The sequence below is a fragment of the Gopherus evgoodei genome, chromosome 9 (genome assembly GCF_007399415.2).
Source record: "Gopherus evgoodei ecotype Sinaloan lineage chromosome 9, rGopEvg1_v1.p, whole genome shotgun sequence".
Classification (NCBI taxonomy): Eukaryota; Metazoa; Chordata; order Testudines; family Testudinidae; genus Gopherus; species Gopherus evgoodei.
Window position 1 is genome coordinate 2,629,049 of NC_044330.1, and position 12,079 is coordinate 2,641,127.

The window sequence follows — 12,079 nt, forward strand, 5'->3', positions numbered from 1 at the left end:
CCAGCTGAAGGTGTTGGAGACAAAGGGATCAGGTGACCTCCTGGCCTGGGAAAGGGGCTGAGGAGAGAGGAGGGGCTGGGAGGGGTTGTTAGTCTGGAGCTGGCTGGGGTGAAGGGTGGAGGGCAGACCTGGGGGTCTGGCTCACTGCCCCCTAGAATGGACCCAGCCAAGGGGTCCGGTTTGCTGTATCTACAAGCTCTGTTTTAGACCCTGTTCCTGTCATCGAATAAACCTCTGTTTTACTAGCTGGCTGAGAGTCACGTCTGACTGCGAAGTGGGGGTGCAGAACCCGGTGGCTTCAGGACCCCGCTGGGGTGGACTCGCTGTGGGAAGCGCACGGAGGGGCAGAGGATGCTGAATGCTCCAAGGAGAGACCCAGGAGGTGAAGCTGTGTGAGCTTCTTGCCCTGAACAAGTCTGCTCCAAGGGAGAGGAGGCTCCCCAAAGTCCTGACTGGCTTGGTGGGGAGCAGTTCCAGAGCATCGCCCGGTGACTCCGTGACAACTGGTGGCAGCGGTGGGATGTACTGCACCCCGTGAATGGCACTGCTTGCAGTAAGTGACTGGGGAGCAGTAAAACAAAGGAGGGATAATGAGGACCAGGTGTGCTGAAGGCTCAGAGTGGGACGGTTTCAGGGGGCGGTTAACCTCTGGGAGTGTGTGACCAGCGAGAAGGACTGTTGGAGTAACGGGGGTCCCCCTGAGGACTGCAGCGAGCAGTCTCAGGGGCGGAGGAGCTTGCCGCTCGACCCTGGGAGAGAGAAGGATTTTTGCAGTAGCAGGGTTCCCCTGGGGATTGCAAGAGCAGTCCCAGGGGCGGAGGAGTCTGCAGCTCGACTCTGGCAAAGAGGTGGTGATCACGAGAAGGGCTGGAACACCCGGGGTTCTTCCTGGAAACCATGGGGGAGCCAAGAGCACACAGGCCTGTGAGTCCACAGCCACTTGGGAACGGTGAAGTGATGGCCTATCACCATCTCCTTGAGAAGGACATTGTGATCCTGTGCACAAAGAGAGGGTTACGCATGGGGAAATTCACCAAGGCACAGTTAATCGTGCAGTTGAAGGAGAAGCACCGCTCTGAGGAGCAGATTCCTGGCCCAGATGGGGCTACAAGAGGATCTGAGAGCAGCTGGAGCATCAGCCAGGCATCCCCGGGAGTCTGGTCCCCAATCAGACGAGGGTCTTCATGATTGGGTTCCCCATCAGGAGATTGGAGACGGATGGGATGGGAGCAGAGCCGGAGAGAGTGAGAGGACCATGAGAGAAAGGAAGAGCCCGAGGAAAAGCTGCAGGAGAAGCAGCAGCAGCGTGGATTGGTGATGGTGGAGCAGAGAAACATAGGGGGCTGCCCAGGGGTCAGTGGGGAAACACGCCTGCAGGGGCGAGACCCTGGGACAGAGAGAACTGTGGTGGTGCAGCCCCAGATGCTGAGGGACTGTGGAACCTGGGTGAAGTTCCCTGGGGTGAAGCCCCTCGCCCTGCCTATGGCCCAGATCCCTGTGCAGACCCAGAAGGGGTCGAGCTGGCTGGTAGTTGGGGTTCTCCAGGATATCGGCTGGGAGGCCCTGTTGGGGGGTCACTGTCTCCCCATGGGACAGGATCCAGGCCCTGCTCCTGTAACGGCCGAGGGTTTGAATTCAAATCCAGGGAACCAACTGGCTAGGATGGAAATGGTCAGTGAAAATGCAAATAACCTGGCTGGCAGGGGGGAGGGGCTGCTGGGCTCAGGATACCTGCCTACCTATAACCAGCCCCCTGGGGCTGAGTGGGAGGGAGAGATGCTCCCCGCCCCCCTGCACACCGGAGAGGGGGCTCACGCTGGCTCTGATGCTGGGACCAGAGCAGAGAGGTCGCTGCCTGTCCCCACTGGGACAGCAAGGGCAGCGCTGAGCACGGGGGGAGCTGAGACCCCAGCTGAGTGGGGAAACACCCGGGCACGGCAGGTCGGCTGCCAAACAGGTTTGCCTGGTCCAGACGTGCTGCTGGGAAGTGATTACACAGCAGGGAGGGAGCTACCAGGGACAGGGCTCAGGGGGGCTGTGACCCCAGGTCCAGCCAGCGAGAGGGAGCAGGTCCCACTCCCTGCCCCAGCCGCTGAATCCCAGACCGAGCTGCAGAGGGATCCCTCCTTGGAGAAGCTGAGAGAACTTGCTGGCCACAGCACTGCAAACCCCTTGGGGAAGGCTGCAGGGACAAAGTCCTGCAGGAGAAGGGATTCCTATACTGGGAATGGGCTCCCCAAGGGGAAATAGAACTGGGGGGAATCAGGAGGCAGCTGGTGGTGCCCCAGGAATCCACAGGGTTCTTCCCTTTCGAGCTGCTGGATGGGAGGAGAGTGAGGGGACCCCTGAACCTGGAGAGAGAGGTCAGGGACATGCTGGCTTTAGATGGGATCCAGCCATTTTACAGCCCATGGGCCTCACCCGTGGGGCTGATCCCCAAGCGAGACAGGATGATCTGGTTTTATGGGGGCTATCAGAAGCTTAAAGCCATCACAGTGTCCGATGCCGACCCCATGCCTAGGCCTGGGGAGATTCTAGACAAGCAGAGGGCGATGGAGAACTTGGCCCTGGCAGACACTGATAACATGTGCATCCTTAGCCAGACCTGGGAGGAACAGGTGTCCCAGGTGAAGAGGGGGCTGGGCTGCCTCAAGGAGGTGGGACTGACGTTAGAAGCTGGAAAGTGTAAGGGGGGACGGCAGAGGTGTTGTGTCTGGGCCACAAAGTGGGAAGCGGCTGCCCAAGCCCAGAGCTGACCAAGGCCAAGATGGGGGCTCTTAACCAAGAGAGCCCGAATTGCAGCCCAGAGTGCTGGGAGAAGACCCCGTCCCAGTTTGGACCCCAGAGGTATTGGGGTAGCAAAAGGGTTCAAGCCACATAAACCTTCCCACATGCGGCCTGCAAGTGCCATCAAGCACACCCGACCTAAGGGAGGGCGTGAGACTGGACTGTCCTGGTGTAACTCACACCAAGGAATGGGAGAGATGCTGGGGCATCCATGGGAACGTTGGTGGGTTCGAACTTCCCCAGGTCACTGGCTGGAGTGACCTCGCTCAGTTCGGTCTCGAAGGGGGGAGAGATGTGACGAACTGGGAAAGTTCTTAATATTTTCTCTGAATACTGTGTTGGTGCCTCAGTGTACCCTAGGCAGTTCTTAAGTATCTGGCAGAGCAAAGGGCCAGTGCACCTAAATGCCTGACACTCTGTCTCTTAGCAACTGATGGCCTGGGCCCCTCCTTTGCAAAGGTGCCAGCTGAAGGTGTTGGAGACAAAGGGATCAGGTGACCTCCTGGCCTGGGAAAGGGGCTGAGGAGAGAGGAGGGGCTGGGAGGGGTTGTTAGTCTGGAGCTGGCTGGGGTGAAGGGTGGAGGGCAGACCTGGGGGTCTGGCTCACTGCCCCCCAGAATGGACCCAGCCGAGGGGTCCGGTTCGCTGTATCTACAAGCTCTGTTTTAGACCCTGTTCCTGTCATCGAATAAACCTCTGTTTTACTAGCTGGCTGAGAGTCACGTCTGACTGCGAAGTGGGGGTGCAGAACCCGGTGGCTTCAGGACCCCGCTGGGGTGGACTCGCTGTGGGAAGCGCACGGAGGGGTAGAGGATGCTGAATGCTCCAAGGAGAGACCCAGGAGGTGAAGCTGTGTGAGCTTCTTGCCCTGAACAAGTCTGCTCCAAGGGAGAGGAGGCTCCCCAAAGTCCTGACTGGCTTGGTGGGGAGCAGTTCCAGAGCATCGCCCGGTGACTCCGTGACAGTGAGCATTATCATTGGAGCTGGACAAATAAAAAATTTTTTTTATTCCCTGGAAATTCCAAAATAAAAGTACAAATAAAACAATATTTTGTTTCTGGCTGAACTGCAAACGATATTAAAAAAATTCAGCAAATCCAAAAGTAGAATAAAATTGAGTCAAAACAAAGCAAAACATTTTGGCAACATAAAAAAATGGTTTAGCTTTTCTGGCATTTTGACAAGAGCACAGGAAATGTGGACTGCTCTGGCAAAATAGATGGAAAAGGTGGTTGTGGTGGGGTGCCTCTTTGATAAGCTTTAGCGCAGTGGGCAGTACTATCTATCGCTGATATGTAATGTCCAATAAAAGATATTACTTCCTCCACCTTGTCTCTCTAATTTCCTAGGTTTGAGATGGCTACAACAACACCGCTATTTGCCTGGATCCTTTCGAAGCCTTTGGGACATATTCTGCCCTCCCATTCATACAGAGTAGGAGCAGAAGAGCTGACCAGAATCTGAGGATTGGCATGACATGCTAATTAATTGCAGACCTTTAAGGAGTCATTTATATCAGAGAAATTCACCTGAATTTTACCTTCTAAATGCTCATCCCCACGAATGCTGTGGGCTTTGAATTTGGCACATACACATCTTGTGATACGAGGGTGACCCGATGTCCCAATTTTATAGGGACAGTCTCGATTTTGGGTCTTTTTCTTATGTAGGCTCCTATTACCCCTCCACCCCCATCCCGATTTTTCATATTTGCTGTCTGGTCACTGTAACTGATACCAGCTGAAATTTACCGCAGATAGTGTCTGCCGCCCATTCTCCCAGAGCGACTCCTGCCGCTGCACAGGCTGCCGCATAGGATTCCAGAGCATTGCAGAGCTGCTCAGAGCTTCCTCCTGTGGCACACTGGTCATAGACACAGCTCTCAAAGTACAGGGCGGGTGGCACCGCAGAACGGCACGGTGAGAATGGGCCCTCGCGGTCCATTAGGATTCTGCACCGTTCCTCGGCTGCCTGCTGCTCGGAGGGAGCGCACGTTACAGGCGGGACGATAGTTGAATTGCAACTAAAATACAAAAAGCAGAAGGGATAAATACTCAGAAGAGCGCAGAGATAGTGATAAGGCTGAATTGGACACCAGGCAGCCGCAGCTACTACAAAGCAACCCAGTTACCAGCTTAACACAAAACAAAAACATAAACACCTGTGTTCATGGAATAAAACTAGAGATGAGACCAAAATAAAACCCTGGATCCAAACTCCCCTACACCTTGTGAAGTTTACCAGCTGGATTAACGTTCAGGTTGGTATCCATTGTATATGGCTGATTCCATTATACGTGCCCAAGTCTCAGTGATTCCAAGGACTGCAGGTTCCCTTAATTTTCTAATTAAATATATGGCCATACTATATATCCCTCTACTCACGGCCACTCGTCGTCAGGCACCTTCCAGCTGGCTCCAAATTCATTGAAGTCTGCCACCACGACCCCATCAGGTCTCCTGAAGTCGTCCTGCTGGGTCCCTGTGTACGTCCCACACAATCCGCACAGTCTCCCTTTGTACTTCTCAGTCACTCTTACAAAGAGCTCGTGGTCCCCATTGAACTGCAGCTGGACGCCCAGGTTGGTCGTAACTTGTAAGTAGCGTCCGATGAGTGAAACGGTCACTCCAGGAAGAGGAGTTTCAGGGAGAGAGGCCAAAGCACCATTAATCTGAATGGGAAAGAATGACGCAATGAAACTGGGAAGATGCGCCAAAGTGAAAAGTGTATGTTCTGCACTGTTATGTTCCCAAAGACCCTTTGTTTTTTGGATCTTGCACATAGTGCAGAATGAAGAAAAATATTCTGGGGCACAGACTTTTCTAGACATGGCATATGAAAAATATAAACAAAAACCATTTGTGGAACATTTCTTGGCTTTTAAAAAGCACTGGAATTTATGGAAATATTTACCACATCAAAACCACTCAAGCCCCCTGGCGTTTTCGGGGCTCTTCTCTGCGCCCTCTCCCCTTGTCGTAAATTCTTTTAAAAATGTGAGCACCAGAACTGGTGTCCGCAGGCCTCTGCTATCAGTCACGGGAATGCCGCACTCCCGGGTAAAATCACCTCCCTGCTTCAACTCACTACTTCCTTCTGTGTGTATGTCCCCAAAACTACATTTTGTCTGAGTGGGCCCCGCTTACCAGGATCCAGATGGCTCTGTACGACTGCCCTGTCCCGGTCATTATTTTACTACGCCCTCAATCTTCGTGTCATCCGCTATTTGAACCGGCTCTACATTTATATTTGCTTTCAGATCATTGATAGAAATTCTGATTAGTGCCCGGTCTAGAACTGATCCCTGCAGAACCCCAATAGATGTAACCCCAAATGATGAGGATTCCCCACATCATTACCAGGGTCACACCACTTGTCACTTTTAACTCTTGGCCCAACTTTTTCTCTTCCCAGTCTTCTGGGATTTCCCTGGTAGTCCAAGATTTATTAAAAATGAACCTCAGTGGCCCAGAGATCTCTGCCAGCCATTTGAGAACTCGTGGCTGCAAGTGATCAGGGCCTCCTGATTTAAAAACCGTTGTCCCCAGTACATGCTCTTTTACACCTTCTTTAGTTATGAATGGCCTGGAAAGAAATTCACTATTCTCAGGCAATATGAATCTCCAATCACGGAACTTCACTAATCACTGGGAGGGGAGAATGAATTTTTATGCTGACTGTACAGATAGGTGCACTGAGAAACGGAGAGGGTAAGCGGGTCACCCAAGCTCAGATAGTAATCAGGACTCCTGACTCCAAGTTCTTAATTCAAATCTCTAGACGGTATTTGCTGACATGGATTCTAAGATAGCAAGGGGTCTATTTCTTGTAAGGCACTGAGAGTTTAAGACAGACTATAGGCCGGTTAAAGCAGATTCACATGACATGAAATGGAATACATTCGGATTAGGATGAGAAAGGTGCTTACGTAGACAATTCCTTTCTTCCCGAGCGCAATGTGAACGCCATCCAGAGTGAGGGCGACGGAGTTAATGGCTGTCCAGCTGGGGCTGCCCCGGTGTTCATTTCGGGTGGTTACCCTAAAGCTGCCAGAGGCGTTATCGCAGGTCTCCACCACGGTGTAGTTGCAGGCACCCTGGAAGTGGTGAAGTTTCCCATCAAAGGTGGTGTAATGTGGGTCACCGTAGATGTGGCAGGTAGCGGTGCCGGCTGGATAACATCCTCGCAGGCCACTTTGAATCTTGCAGTTCTCATCTGGACCACAAGACAGCTCACTGCACGTCATGTTGCCATTTCCCAGACACTCACACCGGCTCGTGCAGTTCTCCGTCACGACGCTCTCTCCTTCCTGCAGGGAGACACACGCAAGAAATACATAAACGAATGCCATTAAAAAGGGCGATGCTGGCAGATCAGTTTCCCACCCAGTGCACTCAGCTCAGTGGCTTCACTCACGCTGTAGTATCTGTTCTGGAACATGCAGCCGCACTTGGCCTCCGGCACACAGGCGCCTCCGCTGAGAAGAAATCCAGAATTACAAGCGCAGCCCTCGACACAGGGCTTGCTGCAGTTCTCAGGGGCAAGGCGGTCCAGACACGTGGCAGGGCAGGCCGTCATACAAGGATCGTAGTGGCTGTTGGGAGCAGAGCACGTGGGAGCTGCAAGTGTAACAAGGGGAAGAGAATTAGAACCAACAAAGCCCCATTGGAAACACACCCCACAGGGAGACAGTCACGGTGACAAGGGTTCTTCACAATCACTTCAGGTCATTAAAGAACAAATTTGGTTGCTGAACAAGGACTGGATGCGCCAGATTTGCTACTCACGGCAGAAGGTGACATTTCTCCAGGGGGGGAGCATCACCCCAGCTTCCCGACACGCATCAGCGTAGGTCGCCAGAGCGCTACACAGGAGCGCCTCACTCCCATTCAGCGCACAGAGGTCATAGACACAGCTCTCAAAGATGCTCTCAGGATTGATCACGGAGTGGCAGATCCCAAAGGGGCCAGGCCTCTTGGTTATCAGGCCACAGAATCTGTCTGTTCTGTAGAGGTTCTCCTGGTCTGCAGGGCAGGGTTCGGGTGGGACAATGACATCACAAGAAGGATCGTCATCCTCAACACGCCAGCTGTTTCCCAGCTCATTAGAGTTCTTGGCTTGCTGCCCATCTGGCATCATATAGTCATCCCCTCTCCGATTGTTAAAGTTACCGCACATGCCACAGGTCCTGTTGAAATAGGTGGTGGGCACCTTCACTTCCACCGAATGATCGGTGTCATAGGAAACCCTTAGTCTGAAATCTGTCTCCAGGATAACGTATCGTCCGCTCCTGCTCACTGTGATTGACCCACCAGCTGCGCGGACAGGAAGGGTTGTTAACACTTCATTGACCTAATGGGAAAAGGAAGGAAACATGCCATGTGATTTCCCCAGAGTGAGGCTCTACGACACTTGTAAGGGAGAAATTAGCAATCAAATTGACTCATTTCATTGCAAATATTCATCTAAAGTTTGAAAGACCAGGAGTCACGGATTCCTATTCAACAGAGGAGAGTGACACACGGTCACCTGTACAGAAGGACACAGAACAAAGCTCAATCCCGATCTGGAATCCCCCTACTGAGGAAAGGCTCCTTACCAGCACTTGGCTCGGATGGTTTCTGAGAATTTCTATGTGTTGTCCATAAACCTCCACCAGGACTTTCTGCACATAGGACACTGCAGAGTACCCTCGATGCTCGTTCTTGGCTTCTACGTTGAAATAAGGCAGAGAGCTGGAGTTGCTGCACACTTTGGCCAGCGTGTAGGTGCAGACCCCCATGAAGTGGTGAGTCTCTCTGTCAAACGTGTTGTAATGAGGGTCGTTGTGGACTCGGCAGATCCCGTAAGTCTCACGGTAGCAGCCAGGTTCCCCGTTCTGAACCCCACAGTAATAATCGGCTGGGCAGGCTGTGTTAGAGCAGCTTACTTTGCTCCCCCGAGAGGGACATGTGCATTTAGAGGAGCAGGTGTCATCGGTCCAGAATTCGGCGCCAATAGGGTAGTGTTTGCCATTGTGCCAGCACCCGCACTGACTGCTGGGGACACAGCCATCGTTGTAGAGAAGATAACCACTGTCGCACACGCATCCTTCCGCACACGGCAGGCTGCAGCTGGCAGGAGCCATCGGGTTGACACAGGTGGCAGGGCAGGCTGCTGTGCATGCTTCATAGTGACTGTTGGCTGGACAGTCAATTGCTGCAGAAAACAAAAGCTTTGTAATTACACGAGGAAGCATTATACTAATCAATGCGCTTTGCCCTCTGATCACATGCCAATTATTTCACATGCAGTGCGATGATGTGCCAGCTTCAGTTCTCCTTAGTTACAGTATCAGCTGCACCAATTGACACCGTGTTGGTTTCTCCGAAATAAAAGCTCCCAAAGTTCCACTGCAACTGCGGAAGAGCATGATGCCCAGTGACACCTAAAACAATGAGTCAGGGTGCGCAATGCTTTCCAACTGCCCTGGTTCCAAAGAATTTCTTTTCTTGAGCTATGAAAGCCCTTCCAAACACGCCCATGAAACTCGCAGTGGAAAATCTCACGTTTGCTTGTACTTACGACAGAAGGTAGCATTCCTCCAAGCATCTATCTCAGCTCCCCTGGACCGACAGGCGTCCGCGTAAGACTGCAGACTCTTGCAGAGGGAGTCAGGATCCATTCGCAATTCACACTGGTCATAAAAGCAGCCGCTGAAGTAAATGGTAGGATCTAGCACCCGGTGGCACTTTTTAAATGGGCCATTCGCATCTGTCAGGAGACCACAGAAAGCACTGCTGGCAATGATTTGCCTATCACTCTCGTCGCAGACTGGATCATGGCCCGTTCCTGGAAGACAACTGAGAGAAAAGAGAGAAGTCCTTGGTTTGTTGGGTGGCTTTCCCTTGACGTTTGATACTTATCGGAGAATTCCACCATGAGAGCTACAAACCTGGTGTGATTGGAGACCTGCCAGCTGTTGCCAAGGCTGGTAGAGTCTGGCTCCAGCACCCCATCTGGATTCAGAAAGTCGTCTGCTGCGTTCCCGTTGTAGTTCCCACACATCCCACAAACTTTTCCTTTGAAGGAGCTCCAAAGAGTCACTTCCACTCGATGGTTCCCATCAAACTTCACGGTTAACCCAAAGTCGGTGCTGACCACGACATAAAACCCGCTGGAGGAGATTTGCACACCCGACGATGGGGCAAAGGGGATGACGATCTCTCCCTTTCCATTTACCTAGACATGAAGAAGGTAAGCCCTGCTTGTAAATAAATGATCTTCCAAGCTCATTCTCAGCAAGCTACTCGGCCCCCCTCCCTGAACCTACCTTCACGACTCCCCCTTTCTCTAGTGTTATCCTCAGGCCATAAACATCAACATCCACATATTGGACATAGGACACGCGAGTGTTGCCTCCTCTGTGCTCATTCGCTGCTTCCACATTGAAGTAGGGCAGGCTGCTGTTCCCATCACACAGCTTGGACAGGGTGTAGGCGCAGGTCCCCATGAAGTGATGGGTTTGTATATCAAAGGTGTAGTAGTGAGGGTCCCCTGACACCACACAGGACTCTTCTGGGGGGGGCGGGGGGCAAAGCACAATAAATCACAGCTTTAGTTCAATCACTTCCACCATGGCTTCTCGTCCTGTTAGCGTCGGACAACTTGGTTTGGAAACATTCGTTCCAGGCCTGAGCTTTTCACCGGCCACCAGGCATCATGAGTAGAATACTTCCTATTGCACCTGCTGCCTCCATTTCCTGACAGGAATTATGCTATTCATCCAGAGAGACAAGATTTGAAGGCCAAGACTATAACAGGGTTCAAAAAAGACCTAGATACGTTCATGGAGAATGAGTCCATCAATGGCCATTAGCCAGGATGGGCAGGGATGGTGTCCCTAGCCTCTGTTTGCCAGAAGCTGGGAACGGGTGACAGGGGATGGATCACTTGAGGATTCCTTGTTCTGTTCCATTCCCTTTGGGGCACCTGGCATTGGCCACTGTCAGAAGACAGGATACTGGGCTAGATGGACCTTTGGTCTGACCCAGTATGGCCGTGCTTATGTTAAGAGGGGTGAGGTAATATCTTTTATTGGACCAACTTCTGTCAGTGAGAGGTAGGCAAGATCTTGAGTATACACAATGCTCTCTTCAGCTCTGCCAGACTAACTCAGAGTGACACTGTAGAATAGAAGCCGAAATGTCCAACACTCGTCTCTCTCACGAACAAACGTTAGTCCAATAAAGATATAACCTCACCTCCTTTGTCTCTCCAATATCCTGGGATCGAGACGGCTACAACCACACTCTTATTCAGCTAGATGATTTCTACACCTTTGGGACATGTTTTGCCCTCACATTTATATCAAATAGGAGCAGAAGAGCTGTGCGGAATCTGACGATCGGGGTGACATGCTAATTAATTGTCATTTATGTCAGAGAAATTCACCTGAACTTGGCAACGGAGGTGACGTGGTGGTTCCTGTAGAAGTGGGAGTGGTGACTGATGTGGAGCTCACTGTTGTTGTCGATCCATCGCCTACAATGAGACAATGTTATAGAAATTTGCTGTAACTCACATCTTCTTGGTCCAGACAATGGTAACGCTGACCATTATTACCAAGTAGCCCTGTCCATAAAAACAGGAACTCTGACGTGATGCACTGTACCTGGGCAATATCCGTCTACGAGAGATACATCATCCACTGCTACGTCACTGCGGAAATCTTCACCCCGCACCCCCTCCAGGAGGATCTAGGGGAAGGGGAAGTTGCCAGAGTTAGTTTGTTTCGCATTCGTTAGTTCTTCATCATTCAAAGCCCTCTCATTATAAGAGCCAAGGCAAATGCTTTCACCTACCCGCATATCTCCTCTGTTATACACAGTGACTGCTGCCAAGTTCCACCTATCGCCCTTATTTCCTGTCTCTGACCAGACCAGACGTGGCGCTGCATCCTCAGTGACATAAACTCTCAGTGCCATTGCATGAGCCACTCCGTACATGTGATACCAGAAGCGGAAACAATAGGTTCCATTGGCACTGCACACAGGACTCTCCAAGTGAGCCACAGCTCCAGAGCTGGCCTGGCTTCCTTGCAGGTAGATGAAGTAACCATCTGAAACAAACCGTGTGTTACAAAGGAATGTACATGCCTTAGGCCATGGCAAACAAGGACAAGACTCCTAACACCATAAACACCACAGGCACATTTAGATCCTTAAGGTAACACAAGCGATATGGAATTCTGTTTCCAGTGGGTCTGAGGAAAGCAAACACAACTCCATGAGAGACTCCAGACAGTGCTCTC

The 12,079-nt window shown here is 51.8% G+C and overlaps 1 protein-coding gene across 1 annotated transcript in view; it reads right to left on the reverse strand.

Annotated features, from left to right (window-relative positions):
- Positions 1-12,079, reverse strand: part of LOC115657585 (IgGFc-binding protein-like) — a 168,552-nt gene that overhangs the window by 72,144 nt on the left and 84,329 nt on the right. Inside the window, exons 28-38 of the mRNA XM_030575626.1 lie at positions 11,631-11,887; positions 11,441-11,525; positions 10,100-10,344; positions 9,722-10,008; positions 9,352-9,629; positions 8,387-8,985; positions 7,575-8,139; positions 7,204-7,406; positions 6,716-7,096; positions 5,172-5,458; positions 4,539-4,810 (exon numbers count right to left, since the gene is read on the reverse strand). Coding sequence (XP_030431486.1) covers positions 4,539-4,810; positions 5,172-5,458; positions 6,716-7,096; positions 7,204-7,406; positions 7,575-8,139; positions 8,387-8,985; positions 9,352-9,629; positions 9,722-10,008; positions 10,100-10,344; positions 11,441-11,525; positions 11,631-11,887 — 3,459 coding nt within the window. The remainder of the gene's footprint in view (positions 1-4,538; positions 4,811-5,171; positions 5,459-6,715; positions 7,097-7,203; positions 7,407-7,574; positions 8,140-8,386; positions 8,986-9,351; positions 9,630-9,721; positions 10,009-10,099; positions 10,345-11,440; positions 11,526-11,630; positions 11,888-12,079) is intronic.